The sequence below is a fragment of the Pongo abelii genome, chromosome 1 (genome assembly GCF_028885655.2).
Source record: "Pongo abelii isolate AG06213 chromosome 1, NHGRI_mPonAbe1-v2.0_pri, whole genome shotgun sequence".
Taxonomy (NCBI): domain Eukaryota; kingdom Metazoa; phylum Chordata; class Mammalia; order Primates; family Hominidae; genus Pongo; species Pongo abelii.
The window spans coordinates 210507587-210530785 of record NC_071985.2 but is presented as its reverse complement, the minus strand read 5'-3'; the positions used below and the strand labels follow the sequence as shown (position 1 = coordinate 210530785).

The 23199-nt window shown below is 37.5% G+C and overlaps 1 protein-coding gene across 4 annotated transcripts in view; it reads left to right on the top strand.

Annotated features, from left to right (window-relative positions):
* The window catches only part of KDM1A (lysine demethylase 1A), a 63996-nt gene that overhangs the window by 26708 nt on the left and 14089 nt on the right, over window positions 1-23199 (top strand). For 2 of the 4 annotated variants that reach the window (XM_024250483.3, XM_024250484.3), the window contains 8 exons: window positions 3967-4100; window positions 7374-7452; window positions 8692-8784; window positions 9564-9670; window positions 11125-11206; window positions 12721-12815; window positions 22076-22218; window positions 22598-22688. In XM_024250483.3, the coding sequence (XP_024106251.1) occupies window positions 3967-4100; window positions 7374-7452; window positions 8692-8784; window positions 9564-9670; window positions 11125-11206; window positions 12721-12815; window positions 22076-22218; window positions 22598-22688 (824 nt within the window). The remainder of the gene's footprint in view (window positions 1-3966; window positions 4101-7373; window positions 7453-8691; window positions 8785-9563; window positions 9671-11124; window positions 11207-12720; window positions 12816-22075; window positions 22219-22597; window positions 22689-23199) is intronic. The other 2 variants (XM_024250486.2, XM_024250485.2) reach the window with 1 other exon arrangement.

Genomic DNA, 23199 nt, shown 5'->3' with positions numbered 1-23199 from the left:
TTTTGTTTTCACACTAGAAATCTAGTTATAGTTATCTACTTGATATAAAAAATCAAAGGCAAGTAACTCTCATGGAGGCCTTCTTTTCTTTGTTAATTTTTATATCTCTATTACCTTACTGCAGTCAAGATGCTACCTATATCTTACACGAATCAAGAGGAAATGATTTAATGGAATAGAGGACCTGTCATCTCACCTGCCTCTCCTGCTTTTTCTCCTTCTAATTAACCTACTTCAAAAGGTCTAAATTATTCCTTCAAATATTTAACTACATTTACTATGTATTCAGAGAAAGTATAAGCCAGTCAGACCATTAGAAAGGGCAGTTCTGCTTTAGAGTGACTGCATTCTGAAAGGTGATGCTGGAATTTCCTGTATAAAGGTGGTGAGCAGGAAGGAACTGAACAGAAGGTAAGACTGGTATTTAGGCAACCTTGGAGCTTTTTAATAATTTTTGAATGTTTCAAAGACAACGTTTTGGAAACATTCTAAATTTTCAGCATACCAGATTCCATTACTTAATGGAAAACACAAACACCAAAGTACAAAACTATCAGAGCCAAGTGTAAATTACTTCTGAATTATGTGTACTGTTGGTACTTTTAGGATGTTATTAAAATCATTTGTATTCTAAAAGATTTTTCCTCTGAAAGAGATAGGTACTCATGAGTTAGATTATCCAAAATGGTGTCTATTACTTCATTTTGGTACTGTCCTATAAGAAGGATGTTTTGATTTAGCTTCTCAACAGTTTAGGTTACAAATTAACTACATTTTTTTTTCTTTAAGAAAAGGTTAGTTTTTTATCTTGCAGGCTTTTCACCCTGGTTTTGATAATGGTTTTCATTCCTTAAAATAAGTATCCCTAAACACCAAAGGGAAGGAAATAATTATTGAGAGTTTTTAGAGACCATTTTTCATTTTTAAAAATGATATCAGAGTATTGAGAATAGCCAGTTTTCTTAGATGCTGTTTAGAAGATAGAGATGGAGAAGAATATTATTCCAAGCATACATTAATGTCACCACATTTAGTTTCTTAAATGCCTTTGTTTAAACTTCTGATGTTTGATTTAAAAATACTTTGAAACTGCTGGATGACATATAAATAACATTTCTTAATCATTACATATTCTCAAAAATTCCCCAAATTAGCCAACTACATTAGAGTGATTTTTGATAAGAACATCTGAGGCCAGGCGCATTGGCTCATTCCTGTAATCCTAGCACTTTGGGAGGCCAAGATGGTGTATCGCTTGAGCTCAAGAGTTTGAGACCAGCCTGGGCAACATGGTGAAACCCCATCTCCACAAAATATAAAAAAATTAGACATAGTGGCTTGTACCTGTAGTCCCAGCTACTTGAGAGACTGAGGCAGCCCAGCTACTTGAGCTCAGGAGGTGAAGGTTGCAGTGTGAGATTGCGCCCCTGCACTCCAGGAACCTGGACAACAGAGGGAGACCCTGTCCTTTCCCCCGCCAAAAAAAAAAAAAAATCTGTAGTGAGAAGCCAAATGTACTATAAAATTTGTTATTTTATCCTACATGATTTTTCTGTCATTGAAAAGTAGTGTTTTGCAGTAGGATGTTCAATGACTAATTAAATGTATAGGAGATAATGTAGCTAAGAAAGAAAACTACAATTTTTGGCAGGGAGAAGTGGAATTTAATAGAGATCATTGATTTTCATGTTAATAGTATATACTTATGAATTATACCAAGAAGTGACCTATTTAGAGATACTTGGTTCAAATACTCAGGATTAATGTGTAGATAAGTTCTTTATAATGTGAGATATTTTTAGTCTTGGTTTTTTGTTTTGTTTTCAGTTTTTATTTATTTTGATTTGAGAATGGGGGCTGGGGACATCAAAGCCATATAGTTTAGAAAATTTCACATTACTGAAATAAACTGTATCCACAGTAGTAAGCATTTCTTCTTTTCTTGCTGTAATTTCATGCTCCACCTACAATATGGCTTTTACTTTTTTTTTTTTTTTTTTTTTTTTGCCCAAGGAATAAATTGTCCTGACAGTCTTTAATTTTAGGTATGGATTAGTTAAATGTAAGGATTGTTGATTTGATTTAGTAACGTGAGACACAATGTTTATGCCCTCATTATCTACAGTAGATGGATAGCTTTTTCTCCTTGTCTCTCAGAATAGTATTTCTTAATGTGTGGCCCATGATTAGCGTTAGGCATTTTTGCTTGACCACTTGTTAAACATGATTTTTTTCTAGGTAGTGTTTGCCATTTGAATGTCTTTGTGGAAACAGACTACTTAATAGCTTAGCTATAATTTTCTAAGTTACATCTTTACCTGCCTTGTTTTTTTAATTCTCCTAATCTTACTAATACCTTAGCATTAGTTTTGCTTCCATTATCAGTGCTTCCAACTTCTTGTTTTATTTGCTTTAAAATGATTATATATGGGCTGAGCATGGTGGCTCACTCCTGTAATCCCAGCACTTTGGGAGGCTGAGGTGGGTGGATCACTTGAGGCCAGGAGTTCCGGACTAGCCTAGCCAACGTGGGGAAACCCTGTCTCTACAAAGAATACAAAAAACATTAGCCAGGCATGGTGGTGCATGCCTGTAGTCCCAGCTACTTTGGAGGCTGAGGCAGGAGAATCGCCTGAACCCAGGAGGCAGAGGTTGCAGTGAGCCGAGATTGCGCCACTGCACTCCAGCCTGGGCGACAGAGTGAGACTCCCTCTCAAAAAAAAAAACAAAAAAAAAAAACAACAACAAAAAAAAACAAATTATATATGGATATCTGGTGCCTATTTTGTTACTTATATGTAATTACTTAAATGGTATGGAATTTTGAAACTCTTTAAATTGAATCTTGATAGTTTTATAAGCTGGTGGATAAGTACATCTATAAGGTGATCTTAGAAAACATTTGCATTTATTGTGCTTGTGTTTTTAAGATCACCTTATAAAGGTGTACTTATCCACCAATTTATAAAACTATTAAGACAATACCCAATTAATTAAGAGTTTGAAAATAACATATTTTTTGGGAGGTTGAGGCAGGTGGATCACCTGAGGTCAGGAGTTCGAGACAAGCCTGGCCAACATGGTGAAACCCCATCTCTACTAAAAATACAAAAAAATTAGCCGGGCATGGGGGCGGGTGCCTGTAATCTCAGCTACTCGGGAGGCTGAGGCAGGAGAATCGCTTGAACCCAGGAGGCGGAGGTTGCAGTGAGCCGAGATCGCACCACTACTCTCCAGCCTGGGCAATAAGAGCGAAACTTCATCTCAAAAAAAAAAAAAGAAAAGAAAATAACATATTTTACTTGCAGTATGTAGTGTATGTATACACTATATGTATATGTATTATAGATTATACATAGTAATATTTGTAGTATATAGTAAAGCATTTCTAATGTTTCTGCCAGAAAAGGTAAATTCTTTGCATTCTTCTGTCTTGTTGTCTGCTTAATTTCTCTCACTGCTTGCCAGCGTTGAATTATGATTACTAATGGATGATACTGTTGATGGGATTGTGATTTTCTGCTGCTGATTATTAAAGTCATCTTTCTGTTTCATGCTGTAATCCTAAAAGAAGGCATGTGATTGTGTTTTTCGCTCCACAGCTTCTTTTGCTTTTCTGTTAGTGCATTTTCCTTTATTCTGGTTCTTTAGTTTTAAATTTTATTGTACACCTGTCAGTAGTGCTAATTTTAATTAGATCATCTAATATGATCAAGTTATTTTATGGACAAAGAAACTTTTAAATGCTTTGTCTTATAAGGTAGTTGTTTCACTCAGTAAAGTATAAACTTTGGAATGTTAAGCTCAAACAAGTGGCTAATATCTAAGGAAGTTTCAGCTTTTGAGACAATTGAAAATTTTTTAAAAAGATCAGTCTGTGAGTGAGGCAAAGGAATTTGAGCATCATCATTACCCGTTTTGTATTCACTTGCACTTTTCCTAGGTGTCCTTTGCTTTCTTCGTTAGGTGTGGAGGGCGCAGCTTTCCAGAGCCGACTTCCTCATGACCGGATGACTTCTCAAGAAGCAGCCTGTTTTCCAGATATTATCAGTGGACCACAACAGACCCAGAAGGTTTTTCTGTTCATTAGAAACCGCACAGTAAGTTTCCATTTCAGCTTTTTCACCTGGATTATAAAAAGTACATATGGCTTTGATAGAGAATATGGGAAAAATAAAAAGAGAAGAAAGAATTCTAAAATTATCTATAATACTATTACCCAGAGATAACCTTTGTTAATAGTTATTTTTCATTTGGGTATTTAAAAAATGTATATATAATTTTTGTTTTCATAAAATTGAGATCCTTCTTGGATACATTCTTTTGGATCCCTTTTATACTTCACAGCCTCATAAATACACATTAAGAATATTTATTTAGGCCGGGCGTGGTGGCTCACACCTGTAATCCCAGCACTTAGAGAGGCCGAGGCAGGCGGATCACCTGAGGTCAAGGGTTCGAGACCACCCTGGCCAACATGGCGAAACCCTGTCTCTACTAAAAATACAAAAATTATCTGGGCATGGTGGCGGGCACATGTAGTCCCAGCTCCTCGGGAGGTTGAGGCTGGAGAATCGCTTGAACCCAGGAGGTGGAGGTTGCAGTGAGCCGAGATCGTGCCACTGCACTCCATCCAGCCTGGGCAACAGAGTAGAGTTCGTCTCAAAAAAAAAAAAAAAACAAAAAAACCCTTTATTTAAGCATTAAAAAAAAATAATAATAATCACTTTGTCCTTCCCTCTCAAGATAAGAGAAATCTTTACCCTGTTCTGCTCATCTTATTCAACCTCTTTCTCTGGCTGAATGATTTAACTTCAGTGTCTGCATAATATTTTGTCTGACAGTTGGGTTATAATTTGACTGCTGGGCATTTGTTGCCAATTTTGCTTTATTATAATTAACTCTGGACAGTCTTATGCGTTCTTGACTCTACCTATTATTTCCTTATGATAGGATTCTAGAAGGAAAACTACCTTGTCAAAGAGTTATGAACACTTTTAAACGTTTTGGACATATTGCCAGATTGCTTCACAGAAAGGCTGAACCAGTCAACCCCTCCCCACCCCCATTGCCCTGCCCATTTTTATTAAAACAGTGATAATCTATGCTCTTATAATTGGCCAAAACCATCTCAGTTCTTTTTCATTTCTTGGATTACTGAGACTGACTGCTTTTCACATTAGTCATTTGTATTTCTTCTGTAAATTTTTCTTTCGTATCTTTTATTCATCAGGAATTCTTATTTAGCCATAGAGTGAGTAGATGAGGGAAAGTTGCTATTCAGAACATATTCATGTTACTCTAGGGTGATACAACGCAGAAGAAATTTACCTCGTGATTCAGCTAACTTGAATATGAATATAGCTCAGAGATGTCATTGATATGTCTGCTTTTTAGCCACCACCAGCTTCTTTGTTTTGGCTATTAGATTGCAAAACCACTGCTTAATTTTGATTGTTAAAGCAATTGATAGGTTATCCTGGGTTTTTGTAAAACAGAAAAGAACAGTGAAGAAAAGACGGTGAGCTTTTTAAAAAGTGAACAGAAAATTCTTAATGTGTAGTCTAAGGCTGATTTGTCTTATAATTGAATCAGTTTCTGTGTATAGCATATCAACATTTGCTCTAAGTGGATTTTTTTTTAGACAAGATTGTCATTTTTTTGTTTGTTTGTTTGTTTGTTTGATCTGAAGAGAGTTTTCACTTTTTACTTAGATTTGAGCGATGGATTTACAGGGATCTCTGTCTTCTCTGATTCACCAAAAGTCTAGATTTGGGGAAGGGCTTCCCGATGTTAGATTTGTGGTCTCTGGCTGTGAAACAGAATGTAAATCAACCTCTACTGCAAGAATTTTATCAGTTCTCTAGTCTTAAACTATAATACTTAAAAACTGCAACTTTAGGATTATTGCACTAGACTGTGACCTAAGTGTAATTTTATAGGAGGAGGAGGAGGAAGACTTGTGTTGGGAGTGAGGAACTTGGGCCCAGTGTGTACTTGAGGAAATCCATTTACCTTACAGTGGCCACAGAATAGAGTATCTGTGTGGATTTGGTCATAATCCCTTAGTAATTTGGTTTATTTACATATAGCCAAATTAACTTCTTCTTGGTTGAAAGTTGTCTTATGGAGCAGTCTTTATTGATTTTTAGCTAAGACTTAAATATAGTAGTGTTTAGTTTGTTTTGCATTTTGCAAGTATATACTCACTTTGAAGAGAATTCATTTTAGAGCCCATTGATTGTACCATAATTTTTTTTATGTCTCATCTGTTTTTTCATCAGCATTTGAAATAATTGACTGCTCCTTTCTTCTGAAACACAGTACTTCCTTGGATTTGATAACTCAGTATCTGGTTTTTCTCCTGTCTCCCTGGGTGTCTTCTCTGATTTCTTTGTAAGATGATCCTTAACAATTGGCCATTATGTGGACTATTTGGGAGTTCCTTCTCCTCTTGCCCTATTTTTTCCTCTAGGATCCCTTTTCAATGCATTTGACTTCAGTTATTACCCATAAGCAGATGACTCCAGACCTTCTCTCTCTTCTGAGCTCCAGACTCTATATCCATCTGTTTTATAGCTCTTCTTGTTATCTTGGAGCTAAACTCATTATCTTATTTCTTTCAGTGATTCCACTCAGTGTCTGGCATACCAACTCGCTTAGTTGTACCAAAATGGAGACGTTGTCCTTGACACCTTTCTCCCCAACCTCGACGTATCTAGTTGATCATTAGATTTTTGTGGATTTTTTCCACTTAGTATCTCTGGAGTCATATAACCCAGGTTTGAATGCTAGTTGCTCCCTGCTAGCTCTATGGACTTGGCAAGTTACTAGGTGGTTTCCTCTTTTAGGCTAAATAACCCCAGCTTCTTCAGTAATTTACTTATTTGATATGGTTTTGTGTTCATCAGTTTCTTTGTCAGGAGTATAATGTCACTGTTTTAATTAAAGGAAAGCCCATGTTTGGGGCCTTAAAGTTAAAAGGATGATTTTATTTATTTTTATTTTTATTTTTTGAGACAAGCTCTTGCTCTGTTGCCCAGGCTGTAGTACAGTGGTACGATCATGGCTCACTGCAGCCTCGATGTCCTGGGCTCAAGCAGTCCTTCTGCCTTAGCCTCCTAAGTAGCTGGGACTACAGGCATGTGCCGCCATACCCAGCCAGTTTTTATATTTTTAGTTGAGGTGGGGTCTCACTATATTGCCTAAGCTGGTCTCAAACTCCTGGGTTCAAGTGATCTTTCCGCCTCAGCCTCCCAAACTGCTGGGATTATAGGTGTGAGCCACAGCAGCCAGCTAAAAGATGATTTTAAAGATGGTCAAATGACATATGTCTATTTGTATGTAATACAATTTATGTCATTTAAATGCAGCTACAGTTGTGGTTGGATAATCCAAAGATTCAGCTGACATTTGAGGCTACTCTCCAACAATTAGAAGCACCTTATAACAGTAAGTAGTGTGTTCAATAGGACTAATTTTGTACTGGATTGTGAAAATTGATATATTCTTCTAGGAGCCTCATGGTTCCTTGATAATTAATTTTTTCATTCATATTTCCATGTTATTTCACCTTGTGCTGTGCAAAAATAAGTCTTATAGAAAACCTGTTTTCTATGTTTTTATTCATCTTCTGGTCTTTAAATTGTGTTAACAGATGAGTTCAAGAGATTGCTAAATACTCTTCCTAGACCTGTTGTCCAGCTTTGATCCATGGAATACTTTGGCACTTCATGGCTCACTATCTGGTTTTCTTATTTCCCACTTGGCACCAACAATGTCTTGTGATGTTTTTGCCAAAGTAAATGAGTGTTATAACTACTTTGTGAAGGTTTGGTTTTATTCTCATTCCATTTGTGGTGGAATGAAATTCTTAAAAATTTTAAATTAGACAGACACAGTGATGTGCACCTATAGTCCCAGCTATTCAGGAGGCTAAGGTGGGAGGATTTCTTGAGTCCAGGAGTTTGATTTCAGCCTGGGCAACATAGTGAGATCCCTATCTCTCAAAAAAATTAAAAATTAAATCACTACAATTCCAAATTATGTGTTATACATTTTGGCCTACTTCACAAACTAATAGTTCTAAGAATCACATTGATTGAGTGAGTGAGTGATTGACAGTGTCTCCCTCTGTTGCCCAGGCTGGAGTGCAGTGGTGCATTCACAGCTCACTGTAGCCTTGATCTGCCAGGCACCATCATGCATGGCTAATTTTTTGTTTTTTGTAGAGATGGGGTCTCTACAGTGATTTATTTATTTATTGAGATCTGATCCAGCCTGGGCTAGAGTGTACAGGTACAGTCATAGCTGCCTGTAGCTAGGAACTCCTGGGCTCAGGTGATCCTCTTTCCTCAGCCCCCCGAGTAACTAGGACTATGGGCATGCACCATCATACATGGCTAATTTTTTTGTTTTTTGTAGAGACGGGGTCTTGCCGTGTTGCCCAGGCTGGTCTTGAACTCCTGGCCTCAAGTGATCCCATCACTTCAGTCACCCAAAGCCACTGAGATTATGTGCATGAGCCACCGCGCCCAGCCTTAGAATTACTTTTTTAAAGGGGTCACATGACCTGAAGCTTAATGGAAAAGATGTTTTTAAGGACTTAATGATGGAGAAATGGAAGAGTTAGAAGAATATTGTTTAAACTGCTGAAAATAAAACCATGTTTTTAATCCACTTATTCTGTAGGTGATACTGTGCTTGTCCACCGAGTTCACAGTTATTTAGAGCGTCATGGTCTTATCAACTTCGGCATCTATAAGAGGATAAAACCCCTACCAAGTAAGGACCTCCTACCTGGCTGATAAATTTTACATTTTTAAGTTATGATTTTAGGACTGTATTTTATATCTATGATGACGTTAGGATTTTATTTTGATTCATAAGACTATATTTAAAAATATTTCCAAGTTTATCTTCTTATAAGTCAAGTTAAATATAATAAATAAATAATAAAAAATAAAGTCTCTTAATGTGCATTTCCCTTAATTTCTAGTTTGATAGCTACTTAGTAAAAGATACTGGATTTCCAATTTAAAAAAAAAGAATAAAACAGTACAATTTGTTAAAAATGAGAGGAGTTCATTTTGAGGTTTTTCTCTCATTGACCCATTCTTTATGTTGTCAATAGTTGCTTTTTTAATGCTTTAATCATTTTTTCAAAAGGAGGTACTAACTTAAGACTACAAGGGTAGAGGTTAAGGGAAATAGCTTATATGCAGAATGTGTCCTAATGTAATTATGAAGTAAATGAAGCAGATTATTAAAAAATTAACTAAGAATTACAGATACTGAAACACATGCCTGAGGTAATGAGAAAATAAATCTTAAGATAGTGGATTTGATTTATAAATGTTCGACACTGAATTTGAATTCGTAAGTTTCAGATATTTGGTAATTTGTTTTCAGGTAGTTTCCATATTTTGAAAATAACTCTCTGAATTTTTTACTTTGTAAGATATTATAATATGTTAAGAACCTAGAGGTTTTCATGAAATAAGACTGTAAGTACAAACTTTTATACCTACAACAAAAATTTTTTTTTCATTTTTTGCTTTTAGCTAAAAAGACAGGAAAGGTAATTATTATAGGCTCTGGGGTCTCAGGCTTGGCAGCAGCTCGACAGTTACAAAGTTTTGGAATGGATGTCACACTTTTGGAAGCCAGGGTAAGAATTTCATTTTGAGTTTAGAGGCTTGACCTATTGGAAATATGGTAAGCAAATTATCTGTTGCAAATTAAGGAATTATACAACTTGAACTAAGCCAAATTGATTTGTATAATACTCAGAGTATTTTGGATAGTGTTATTTATATTTTTAAAAAGCTTTTTTTTAATGAATGCTTTGAAAAGTACTCTGTGAGGAGGGTTTTAGAGTATTTCTTTTCCTGACTGATATTTTCAGATCATTATTTCTTGTAGTTAGCTCTCAAATTTGGGGCGTTCATGGACATATCCTTTGTTAGGAGGCAGTTATGTTTGGTGGTGGAACAGAGTGAATTCCCTATTTTTGATAAAGAAAAAAAGCTGCTTCTCAGGCAGGAACCATCTTTTAGAAGCCAAGATACTGGTTTTTTTTCCTGTTAGTCCTAGAGAGAGAAATGGAAACAGGAGGAGCAATAAGGGATAATGGCACACAGTAGGAAGAAGAGCATCATATTAGGATGCTACTATTCAGGCTATTTTCATGAATAATTTTTGAAATCTAATGATCTAATGGCTTTAAACTGCTAATTTTTTAAAAGAGTATGGGGAAATTGAAATTAAATATTTTCCTGATATACTATTATTAAAAATTTTATATATTTAGAAAACATCTTTGTGCACTTTGTACATTTTGTATTAAAAAATACGATAAGGAATAATAGGACCATTTTGATTCCTACCCATGAGGAGTTTATAATCTAGTGTGTAGGTTTTTGTTTTGTTTGCATTTTTGTTTGTTTGTTTGTTTGGAGTTCCAGAGTACTCTTACATTATTTATAATGATTAAATTATCGCTACAACTCAGCCATACTTGAAAATCCCTGGTCAGCAGTGATAAACCTGGGCCTATTTAGGAATAAAGGTATTGTGAACAGGCTGTGTTCAGTATGGACTCTCTGCCTCTGGGTATAGGGCTGCACTGGAGAACCATTATGTCAGAAAAATTATCCATCAGATTTTTCCCAGCTAACTTTGGGGATCAGGGTGTAAGAGTCAGATTACGGTGGTAGAAAGTTGGTGTTTAAATAGTGTTGGGATTTGTGAACAAATATTTTTTATGTGGGTGGCCCTCATTCATCCTGTACATTAAAAGGTATTATAGACAGCTGGATAGAGTGGTACCTGTGACTAAATATATCTTCCAACTGTCAGACTGTTTTATATCACATCATTTAATTCTGTGTCATTTAGTTATATGACATTTGATTATATGTCATTTGTTGCCTGCTTCTCCTTCAAATAGTCCTCAAGTTAAACTTCATTTGTTCTTTGTGCCCATAGCACTGTTGATTGCATTCCATGTAAACTGTATATCTTTATTTTTAAATTATAGAAGACAGAGCCATGGTATGGTACTATGCCAGGTTTGTGGTTAAAACAGAATTGATGATTTTGGCTACTTAATTTCCAAAACAGGATCGTGTGGGTGGACGAGTTGCCACATTTCGCAAAGGAAACTATGTAGCTGATCTTGGAGCCATGGTGGTAACAGGTCTTGGTAAGTAGCTATTGGTTTGTGCTATAGTACATGGTCTGAGACTCATAAAATAAAAGAAATTTAAAGCCAGAGATGCAATTTTAAAGTGTATTGGTTTAGAATAGTCATCTTCTGTTAGTGAGAGGTATAGCAGTATGTGGAAAATGTAAACTGTACATATCTTTTGACCTAGAGTACCTTTTTCTAGTTCTAGGAAATTATCCTATGAAGATAAGTAGATAATGTTGTGTTTGAAGCTTTTTTTTTTTTTTTTTTTTTTTTTTGTGAGACAGCGTCTCGCTCTGTCGCCCAGGCTGGAGTGCAGTGGCGTGATCTCCACTCACTGCAGTCTCCTCCCTCAGCCTCCCAAGTAGCTAAGACTACAGGCACACACCACCACGCCCAGCTAATTTTTTTGTATTTTAGTAGAGGTGAGGTTTCATCATGTTGGTCAGGATGGTCTTGATCTGCTGATCTCATGATTAATGTGGCATTGTTTTTGTTTGTTTTGAGACACGGTCTCGCTCTTTTGCCCAGGCTGGATTGCAGTGGCATGATCTCAGCTCACTGCAACCTTTGCCTTCCATGCTCAAGGGATCCTCTCACCTCAGCCTCCCTAATAGCTTGGAGTACAGGCATGTGCCACCCTGCTTGGTTAATTTTTAATTCTTTGTAGAGATGAGGTCTCACTATATTGCCAGGCTGATCTGAATTCCTGGGCTCAAGCGATCCTCCCAATGTGCTGGGATTACAGCACTGGTCTCAAACTCCTGACCTCAGGTGATCCACCTGCCTCGGCCTCCCAAAGTGCTGGGATTACCAGCATGAGCCACCATGTGTGGCTTAAACTGGCTTTTGAACAAGCTTATAGGACAAGTACAAAGAACCCCACTAATGTATGCTTATAATTACAAATACGTTTCATGGCTTTAGAAATCTAAAGAGATAGGTTAGTAGCTTTATGAGCCACAATGCCCGGCCTTGTTTGTTTTTAATAGAAACAGGGTCTTGCTCTGTTGCCCAGGCTGGTGTCGAACTCCTGGCCTCAAGAGATCCTTCTGCCTTAGCCTTCCAGAAGGTTGAGGTTGTGGACATTAGCCAGCTTGCCCATCCCTGGCATTGTTTTTCATAGCAGAACGTTAGAAACCACAGATTAGAATATTATACGATGAGAAATATACAGCCACTAAAAATCATGTAGCTCCATATTAGCGTAAAACGATGTCCACAATATATTGCTAGGTTGAAAAGATATTATAAAACAGTATGTATTATGATCCTTTTTTGTGTGTGTCTGTAATTTTATACACTTAAAATCTAGAAGAATCTGTAATGTTAATTAGTGGGATTATAGGTAATTTTTTTGCCTTCATGTTTCTCTTACATATTTTTACTTGGAGTGCTTTTTTTTGAGAAATAATTACTACTGTAAGCTTTTGAGCATTTTTTATTTTGAGTAAAAATATTTTTTACTTTGAGGTTTTTGTTCTGTCTTCATAGGTCTATTGAATTTAATTGCTTGAGTTTTTTTCTAGGAGGGAATCCTATGGCTGTGGTCAGCAAACAAGTAAATATGGAACTGGCCAAGATCAAGCAAAAATGCCCACTTTATGAAGCCAATGGACAAGCTGTAAGTCGAGGACAAACAGAACTTTCAACATTTCTTTGGTTCAGTTGAAAACAATTTTAGGAGAATGGTATGGATGAGCATATACATATATACACATATAGAGATGTATATATATAAACTGAGGGTAGAGATGATGTGATGTTATTCTGGTTGTTTCTTAACTCTTGAGCTATGTAGGAAAGGATTATTGTATATATACACATTTACCTGTCTGTTTAACATTTATCTTTAGAATTTAATGAAGGCTAGCTAGACAGTTAATCTTTTTATTTGGCTGTGGCCACTTACTTCAAGGGACCTGTGGAATTGAAACCTGATTCTTCGTTTTTTTTGTATTGTGCCTTCCATCACGTGCTTTAGCTCCATGTGTTCTTTATGACTTCAGTTCTGTGTTTATAGGCTAACATTTTTGATGAGCTAATAGCCAAATGGTGGTACTTACCCACATGCTTAGATAGGCTAAAGTATTTGTTGACCAGAGGCATAGGAGCTTCCTATACTTAGTATGACGATAGCATGAAAGTGATGAATGGTATAGGGAGTTGCACAGTTTAATGACTGTAAGATAGGCTTAGATTACATAAGTCAGTCCTAATTTTTTACAAGTGAGTGAAATTCAAAAGTTTGTATTTAGCAAAATTTTACTGACTGCCTTTATCAAGATGAGAGCCCACACTTCTCAGGATATAAATACATATTTTTATATTTGGGGGAAAGGGCGATTTCCTATGTATATGGTAGGTTTAGCTATTGTTACTAAAAGTGGTAGGATCCCAACTCGTGAATTTTGTGTGATATGTCTCAAGGAACATCCTCACTTATTCCTATCTACCTTAAGGCTTTATGGGGTTCATATCAGAGAAGGACAGACTCTCAGGGAATGCTTTGGTTTCCATCCCCACCATCATGGTCCAAATTTCCCACCAGGGCTTGGGTGGGGTGGGTAACAGGAGGCTTCTTGCAGAATAAACTGAGCAGAATGAGAGAGAAAGGATGAAGTAGAGATGAACTCAACAATTGAGTAAACTTCTCTTACTCTACCAAGATCTGTAAAGGATATAGAGATGAATAAGGTAGTCCCTGCTATAGTGGTACTTGCACAGAAATAATTCTTTTTTCCCAACTTTTTATTATGGAAATTTAAAAACACGGACAGAAGTAGAAAGAGTACTATAGTGAACCTCTGTTTTCCCAATCTTGTTTTATCTGTCCCATTCCTGCACTTTTGAGTCCAGGGGAAGTCTGGAGTATTTTAAAACAAATCACAAACGTATCATCCATAAATATATTAATACCAGTAACATAAAGTGGAAGCCAAGGATTAGATAGAAGAACAAATTGCTATGGAAGATCCAAGGTGACAAGAAGGTGTATGAAGGTGTGAGGGAAAGGACACTAAGAGATTGGAGGGAAGGAGAGCATTTGTGAATGGCAAATCAGGATTTCAACATGTGTTTATGGAAGGGAAAAGCATTGCTGGCAGAGGAGGTTTAAGTCTTAAGTAGAGAAGTCTGTAAAGGAGGGTGGGATTATACCAGTGAGGGTAGGAAGATAGAAAGTTTAGGGTGGGGCCATGTTGTGGTGGATGTTACTTGCTAGGCTTGATTGTAGGTTGGAACTTGAGAGGTTTGAGAACGGGAAATGACATGATTAAGTCAGTGTTAAAAGTATAATATTAAAAGTAGGCAATAAGTACAGAATTGAGGTGAGGGGAGGGAAGCAAATCTCCAGAGTGGCTATTACAGTCCTCAAGAAGTGATGAGAGTCCACAGTAAAGATTAATCACTGATCATTGAGACACCATCTTTTTCTTTAGACTTTTCTGAATGTAGAGCAGGTTCATTAAGTCTTTCTAACGTAAAGAGAGAACTTTTTTCTAGCAGAGATATCCAGAGAAATGGATTGCTTTCTTGATATTAGATGAGCTTTAGCACATTTTTTAAAACATTTGTTTCTGTACCACTGTTGTCCTCAGGTGGGGCCTGCACTGGCTGCCAGTCTGTGAACTAACTGTCAATTACCAGTGTGGAATGAGATAAAGAAATTACACCACTAACCACACTGTTAATTCAGATGGTGACTTTTTTTTTCCTGGTAGCAAAACTCTCAGTGAAGAAAGTGGTGCATTGATTTATCCACATCTTACCAGGACCAGCCCTTTGAGTAGCACCGTAAACAGTTGTTAACCTTGTGTGTGGTTTTTAGCAGTTTGAATGCAGGGATATTTTTCCCAACGAAATTGGTAGTTGTCATTCAACTCTGATCTGTATAGGATTTTTCTAAGTTGATACATTTGTATTTGGTGCAGTAGCCAAGTGATAAGGCAGATTTTAAACCATTCTCAAATTTGGGAAGGGATTCTTTGAAGCTTTGAGTTATGCTTGCCTTAGTTAATCAAACATAAGGCATGCTAATGTTTCTGTACTGCTGTCTCCAGTAGTCTGTCTCAGAGCAAGAATGGAAAACTGTTGACTAGTAAACTAGCTTTTTTTTTTGAAACAGAGTCTTGCTTTGTCACCAGGCTGGAGTGCAGTGGCACAATGTTGGCTCACTGCAACCTCTGCCTCCCGGGCTCAAGTAATTCTCGTGCCTCAGCCTTCTGAGTAGCTGGGATTACAGGCATGTGCCACTATGCCCTGCTAATTTTTTTGTATTTTTAGTAGAGACGGGGTTTCTCCATGTTGGCCAGGCTGGTCTTGAACTCCCAACCTCAAGTGATCCACCCACCTTAGCCTCCCAAAGTGCTAGGATTACCAGCATGAGCCACCGTGCCTGGCCTAAACTAGCTTTTGAACAAGCTTAAAGGACAAGTACAAAGAGCCCCACTAATTTATGCTTATAATTACAAATACGTTTGATGGCTTTAGAAATCTAAAGAGATATAGGTCAGTAGCTTTATTCTCTTATTGCAGGAGAAGAAACTAAAGCTCACACGTGTTTGCCTAAGGTTATCATAATCAGTAAGTTGAAGAGCCAGAATCCATTGCCTGGTGTTCTTGTTCAGATTCCCATACTTGTTTGACTACACCTGGCTGACATTTCAGGGAAGATGGGATGAGGTGAGTGTATGCACCTCTTTCTAACCGCCTGTGTGACGACATCAGCTGAGTCTCCTTCTCTGAGAGCTTTGTTGTAGTTATTTTAGGAGCCAGCAAGGCCTACCTAAAGTAAAAATTCATTCAGTCATTGATTTTTCTTTAGTAAACTTGGATGAAATGGGGTTCTGTTTCTCCATGCTTTGTGGACAGCTTCAGTCAAAAAAAGTAACTTGTTGGTTCTGTTGTTAGTATATAGAAATTAATGATGTCATCCTGTAGATAGCCAGAAAGTTACTCAGAGTTATATCACTAGTAATAGTGTCTTAAGGACATATCTCCATACTCAGACATTTTGCTGCTGTAGGAAAATAAATCATGTAGCAAGTGATTTTTATTTTGTGTCATTGTTTTAATCACAATCACAAGAATCCCTCAAAAAGTTTACCTCTCTGTTCTCTCTCCTACATTTGTAGCTAGTATATTGAGTTTCTGTGCTTGTTTTTGACAAGGGACGTTTATTTTATGGCTTTGGATGACTACAACAAAGTCTTCCTTAGTAAAGATATTAATATGAGGGATATAATATAAAGATATAATATAGGGATACTAAGCATATCCCTCTAAATAGAAGGGATCTCCACTACCTTAAGCCTATAAAACAGTCAGAGCTAGTATAGCAGCTGCCTTCAGTTGATTGGTGATGGAGTTATACTCTGACCTATGCTGTCATCAGTAACAGCTTTAATTGGACATGGAGAAGGTTGGGAAATAGGGTAATTCATATTTCAGGGAACATTTTGCTGGTCTCTGCTGAGGGGACTGAAAACACAATTGGGGGAGACAGTGGAAATGGCTCTGAATGTTTTCTGCATCTCCTGTACACTAGCTAGTAACTCATGGGCTTTACTTTTTTTTTTCCTTTTTTTGGAGTGTGTGTGTGTGTGTGTTGTGTGTGTGTGTGTGTGTTGTTACCAGGTGAGATCCAGAGGTTCCTCCAGTAACTGCTTTGAGAAACTGAGCCTTGATTGCTTCTTGGGAATGGCTCAGCTGTTAAGAGAAAGAATGACAGACAGCATGTGAAAAGTAATGGGTGTCAGGTCTCTTACAAACACCGTTAACTATAGGTGTATTAGGTATCTATCATAACTTAGCCAGTTTTCATTTGTGTTCTTATACAGTGGTGCTTAGATTAGTACGCTTTTGACACAGGCCTGTTGGCCTTCTTGGTTTTCTTCCTTTGAAGAAACATCTTCAATATCTTTATGACAGTCTTTCTCTGCCCTTTAAAATCATTACTGCCAATCCATGCTTGTTTATAAATGTAAAAATCTCATGCCTTCCTTTAATGGTCCTGAAGTTGCAAATAGTTTTTGCCCCCTTAATTATAGCTATAATACTGACTTTGCTTTTCCAAACTATATTCATTTATTCATTTAACAAGAATTTACTGGGCACCTCTACTATATGCTAAAAACTGCTAGAGGAACTACTTAGACATGTTGTGTGTGCCTTTTCCATACACTCTAATCACTGCTTTAAGGAAGTCAGAAAGATTCCTTATGGGGCGGGAGTTGGGGGAAGACAACAGTCTCTATAGAATCACATTGATTATTTTTGTTTTTGGAGACAGGAAGATCTTGCAGTGTTGCCCAGGCTGGAGTGCAGTGGCACAAACATGGCTCACTGTTGCCTTGCCCTCCTGGGCTAAAGTGATTCTCCCACCTCAGCCTCCTGAGTAGCTGGGACCACAGGCACACACCCCTACACCTGGCTAATTTAAAAGAATTTTTTGTAGAAATGGAGTCTCACTATATTGCTCAGGCTGGTCTCAAACTCCTGGGCTCAAGTGATCCTCCTGCTTCAGCCTCCCAAGGTGCTGGGATTTATAGATGTGAGCCACTGCTCCCAGCCTAGAATCATATTGAATTTTATTTGGATTAAGGATCTATTCGCCCTATAGGGATAATAGCTGTATCTCATTTCCCTTGGCTGTTGAGGAGAATCTGAATTAGAGACTCTTCAGAAGTAAATTTCTTCTTCCAGGTTTTACCAAATGAACTAATCTTAATCTTCTGCTTTACCATAATTCTAGAAGTGCTCGATGGCATGGGATGGGGAGGTGGAGATTGACTGTGGCCTCCACTAGTCAGATTTGGCCATTACTGCTTTTTTCTGATTCTTGCTGGGGATTTCTCTGGCTAAATCTCAGAACTTTCATTACCTAGTGTACGTTGCTGCATTTAACTCCATTCTGCTCTGCTGCTGTAGAGTTTGTGAAGACTGGAAGTAAGATAGGTGTACAATGTTTTTGAAGACCTAAAGAGCTTATTAGAATGAAACCAGAGGTAGAAAGAACTAAAGAGAGCTGTCCTCCTTCCTTTGAGATTACTTCTTGCAGGATCAGGGACCTTGTCCAGAAAGTTGTTTGGCTTTCCCACATTCTGCATGGACGAGACACACAGGCTTCCCTTCCCCTGGACACATTTAGAGACAGTCCATATAATCTACAGGACCAAGACAATCAGGATTGAACCTATTTGGAACAGTGAGACTCTTCAAATTCTCTTAGTCTTGAAGGAACTATTTACCTGGAGCCTTTCATAGAGAAATAAATGGCTTCAAAAAATCAATCAAAATCTGCTTAAAGTGATGTCCATTTTGTTTGCTTCTTAAATAGAAGGCTCTTAGATTATTGGTCCTGTCCCCCAAAATGCTTCTTAGTTTGCTGTTACAAGTTCTCACTGTGTTGCAGTGTAGAAATCCACCTGCCTTCTAATGTGGTACTTAAAACCCATTGTAATCATTCCTTGAGTTTCTTTCTCAGGATACAAGTTAAGGATCTAGATTAGAATAGTCAGGTAAGATTTAAATTATTGTGACCTATGTTTAGCGATTGCCAATATTTCAATTCCATTTTGTTGTTACTGTTCCATAATAATTTGTAGAACTAATAGAATCCAAGGATTGTCATCAAGGGGAAATAAATGACTTAAAGTATGGGTAGTTTGGGGTTGTTGGGATAGTCATTTGTTAGTTCCTTTTGTTGTCTGGGTATGTCAAATAGAATATTTCTAACTAGCTTGTTTTTAGAAATGATTCTGTTTTAAAGGTATTAAAAACACATTTTGGTTTTCTCCCAGTCAGTATTGATTTCCTAAGGGACAAGTATTTTATGTATTATTTTTCAAATATTCGTTTAATTTCAAAGTGAAATTTTAATGTTGGTGGGAAAAAAAAGCCAGGTTTCAAAGCTATCCCTGGCTGCACTTGCAACATTCCTGTAATTGCTTAACTAGGTGGAAAATGGATGGGGCCTGGTGGCTGACAGTCTCACATAATCTCATACAACTGAGCCTCGGGTTAGAATGGTGTACCAGAGATGCAGTCCTGTCATCTGGTGTCAGTCAAATGTGGCAGCAATCGTTTGGTTTGGTTTTTGTTTGTTTGATTTTGTTGTTGTTGTTGTTGTTACTGTTTTGTGTTTTTCCTTTCCTCTTTTGAGTTTTGCTTTATTCCTCACTGCTTTCTGACACTTCCCCCTCACTCCCCTGCCTTTTTTAAACTGCCTTTCTTTTGGCCATTTCTATGCCTTGACTTTCCCATTTGGTCTCTGTACAATCTGTTCCTTATTTCTCTGGTGGTTGCAGCTTCTGAGCTAACAGAATGCTTCTGTCATGCTATGTGTTTAAAGCCTTGATTTTATTGCTGTCATACAAAACTAAACTTGACATGGCTGTTGGGCTGTTATTTACAGTTTATTTCTCTCTCTGCTGCACTGGTTAAAAGGACACTGTCAAGGTATTTTTTTCATAATTTTTCAAATCATTTTCCTCACTGTTTACAATAACCCATTAAAAGCTTGAAACCTAAATCTTTTCCTTTCAAAGATCCTCTCCATCATACATTCACACTGGTTTGTTGTTGTAGAGTTGCGCCTATATGTTGGGCTGGTGCCATTTGAGTTTTTGTCATTGAAAGCGCGTGTAAAACATTAGGTTTTTTTGTGGGTGGTGTGGGTGGACTAAGGGGGAAAGTGTAATGAATCCAGTGGGCTGCTCAGCAAACAGAGGGAAGAAACAGAGGTCAAATTTGGTCCCTCTAACCTTGACAGTGTCCCTTTAAATATTTCTCTACCACACACCCTGGACCCCAGTTACTGAGCCTGAGTGCTGTGTACTTTTTCAGTATGAACTTCCCTATGTGATGTCATCCTAGTTGCAAAGATTAAAGCTTGTCTGAAGCAAGCCATCCAGTTGACTGGAAGAGCTTTAATCTGTACCATTTGCACACTTGTGTATGACACATTCTGCCCTATTGTAGAGGCATATGTGATCTAGTAGCTGCTATAGCATCCTCTTGCTAGGCATTTTAGAAGCAACACATAGAAATATCACTTTTATATTCCAGGAAAAGCAGTCAGGTCTCATAACTACCTAGATTTCACATTGAAATGTAATTGTTTCCTTTTTGAAAGAAGAACCAAATTTAGATTTCCAGAACCATCTTTTGTAGCATCATTGCAGGATTTGCACTAGAAGTAGCGTGTTTCTGAGCAAAATTTCAGCATTGTTTGAGTTGCTCTGCATATGACCATCACATATCACATCAGTGAGGAAAAGTAGCTGAGAAAGTAAATGAAATTCCTGACCAAAGGATCTCTTCCATCAGCTCTCATAGCTGTGTAATAAGAACAAGCTCTTTTTTTGGCCATTGAGTTGAATGAGTAGTAGATCAGAGGTTTTTCATCCACCAGTCCTAGGTACCTTCCTGATATAAATGGCACCAAGTATCCAAAGCCTGATTCTCTGCCTCATTTAACACAAACCAGAATATTTGTAGAGATTTAGATTTTCTTTAGGCTAAGGGTAATTCTTTAATTATAAAGATACCTGATCTCTCCGTGTATAGTCTTTGGGAACTTACTGTTTGAATATGATTTTGATTAAATCAGTTATGGCATCTGTCATATTTACAGTTCAAAGGAGAGTTGCAGTCCTCTTTCTTTTTGGGGGCAGATTGCCCTTCTTGCCAGATTCTTTCTGCCACACACTGGCTCATCTCGTAGAGTTACTTGTGTTATCAGTGAAGGAGCAGAGGCCAGGGTTCAAAATCGTCTGTTGGGTTGGGAAGTGGAAAAACTGTGGAGTTTCAAATGAGAGGTAGAATCTTACTGGGATGGTCTTGTCAACAGTCAGTTACCTCTCTGATTGTAAAAGGTCGCTCCTCCTGAGTCTTAGTGTTAACTAGAATTTACTTCAGTGTTTTATTACCAGTTTTAGATTGACTGTATAGTGAAATTCTGTATTTTGAATCACATTTCCCTAGTGATACCAGCCCAGCTTATAACAAGCAATGCTTGCCTTAAACACATTTTTTCTTTCTCTCACTTCTGCCATGAATTCAACAATAGGATTGCAGATACAGTTTACTTTGGGGCTGAATTAAGCAGTAGCAGAGGGGTGTGTGTGAACTAACTGATGTTATCAATAGGCAGGGACACAGCATGGCTTAGGATCATGGTCTTCCAGCTTGATGACCTGCTTTGCAATCTGTTTGCTTCATCCACATCAATGAGGAGCCAGACCTTCTGGTCCTTCATTTACTCATAGACTCTGTTAAGAGTTTTGTACATTCAATTCTGAACTTATTGGTGCCATAAAATATTATTACTGTGCGAAAGAATAAAAGTGCTAGTGTGTTCTTATTAGTAGCCATGAATTTCATTTCTCTTTTCCCTCCTCCTACCTGAGATTCATCTTTAAGGGGAAGCAGATACCTTGGGCTTCTTATTTTCCCATCCTGCCCTTATTCTTGGAAGGTCCTCAGGTTTGTTGACATAGTTTTTGTTCTCTGGGACTTTTCTAGTGTGTTGTTTGCATGTCAGCCAGCTCAACTTAATGCATGTCAGCTCAGTGCCACTTGTGCTCCATGTGACTTCAGTTAGCACCAGTGTAAATCCTGTGGCTGTTAATAGAGGTGGAGTCCCAGCTCTGAGGGCAGAAGTGGGAGAAGAAGAAGGAAATTGTCAGGGCCCAAACATTTCATATCTCATTTAAATGGATTTGACCACTTCATAGAAAAGAAAATTTGAATCATTGTGCTCAAAGTTTTCCCCTTTGAGATACATATTTTGACCTTTATAAACTATAGAGCATTTGTGTTTTCATGGATGGTTATGTTTAGTTTTATAAGGACCAACTCTGCTATACTTCGGATTTTCAGGTTCCTAAAGAGAAAGATGAAATGGTAGAGCAAGAGTTTAACCGGTTGCTAGAAGCTACATCTTACCTTAGTCATCAGCTAGACTTCAATGTCCTCAATAATAAGCCTGTGTCCCTTGGCCAGGCATTGGAAGTTGTCATTCAGTAAGTACTTTGATACTGCTTATTGTATAGTGAGTTCCATGTGTAAAGATTTGCTGTTTATGTTTTAAGTTTTTATGCAAGTCTTACTTGAGCTAGTTTTTACTCAATTTTGTATGAAACCATTGAATCCAAAATTAAAAATTATTTAAAATAATTATATGATCCCTTAAGGCCCCTTTCACTTCTAAAATTCATTGCTTTTATGGTATTATACTATATTTAACATAGCCTAGGAAATAATTTCCCACTAGCCAACTTTCTTGTTCCTAAGTATCAGAAGTTTCAGTGGGCCTTGATGCCCTTAAATGTTTTTGATGGGCACCTGTCTTATTCTGCAGAGTTGGCTTTGAGACCAGATTATACATATTGTCTCTCTTAGGTTACAAGAGAAGCATGTCAAAGATGAGCAGATTGAACATTGGAAGAAGATAGTGAAAACTCAGGAAGAATTGAAAGAACTTCTTAATAAGGTGAAATTCTGTATTTTCTTCATAGCTGAAGAAGCTTTAATAGGAGAAAAAGTCTATAGAAATTTTAAAAGCATTTCTGAGATTTTTTTCCTCCATGGAAGAGAAAGTCTGCACAGCTGGGACTCATTCTTAAGAAAATAATGACTAACGAAAGAGACTGTTTTATCTGTCAGTCTTTCAGGGTGGCATTATTGATAAATTGTTGCCAGAGGAAATAGATCTTTCCTCTTTCTCTGGTTCCCTTTAGCTCAGGGGTATCCAATCTTTTGGCCTCCCTCAGTCACATTGGAAGAAGAAGAATTGTCTTGGGCCACACATAAAATACACTAACACTAATGATAGCTGATGAGCTTTAAAAAAAAAAAAAAAATAGAAAAGAAAATTCAGTGTTTGGAGAAAGTTTGTGAATTTGTGTTGGGCCGCATTCAAAGCTGTCCTGGGCCACGAGTTGGACAAGCTTGGTTTAGCTGTTCTAAAGCTGTCCCAGTCCCCTCAGCTGAATTCTAGGACT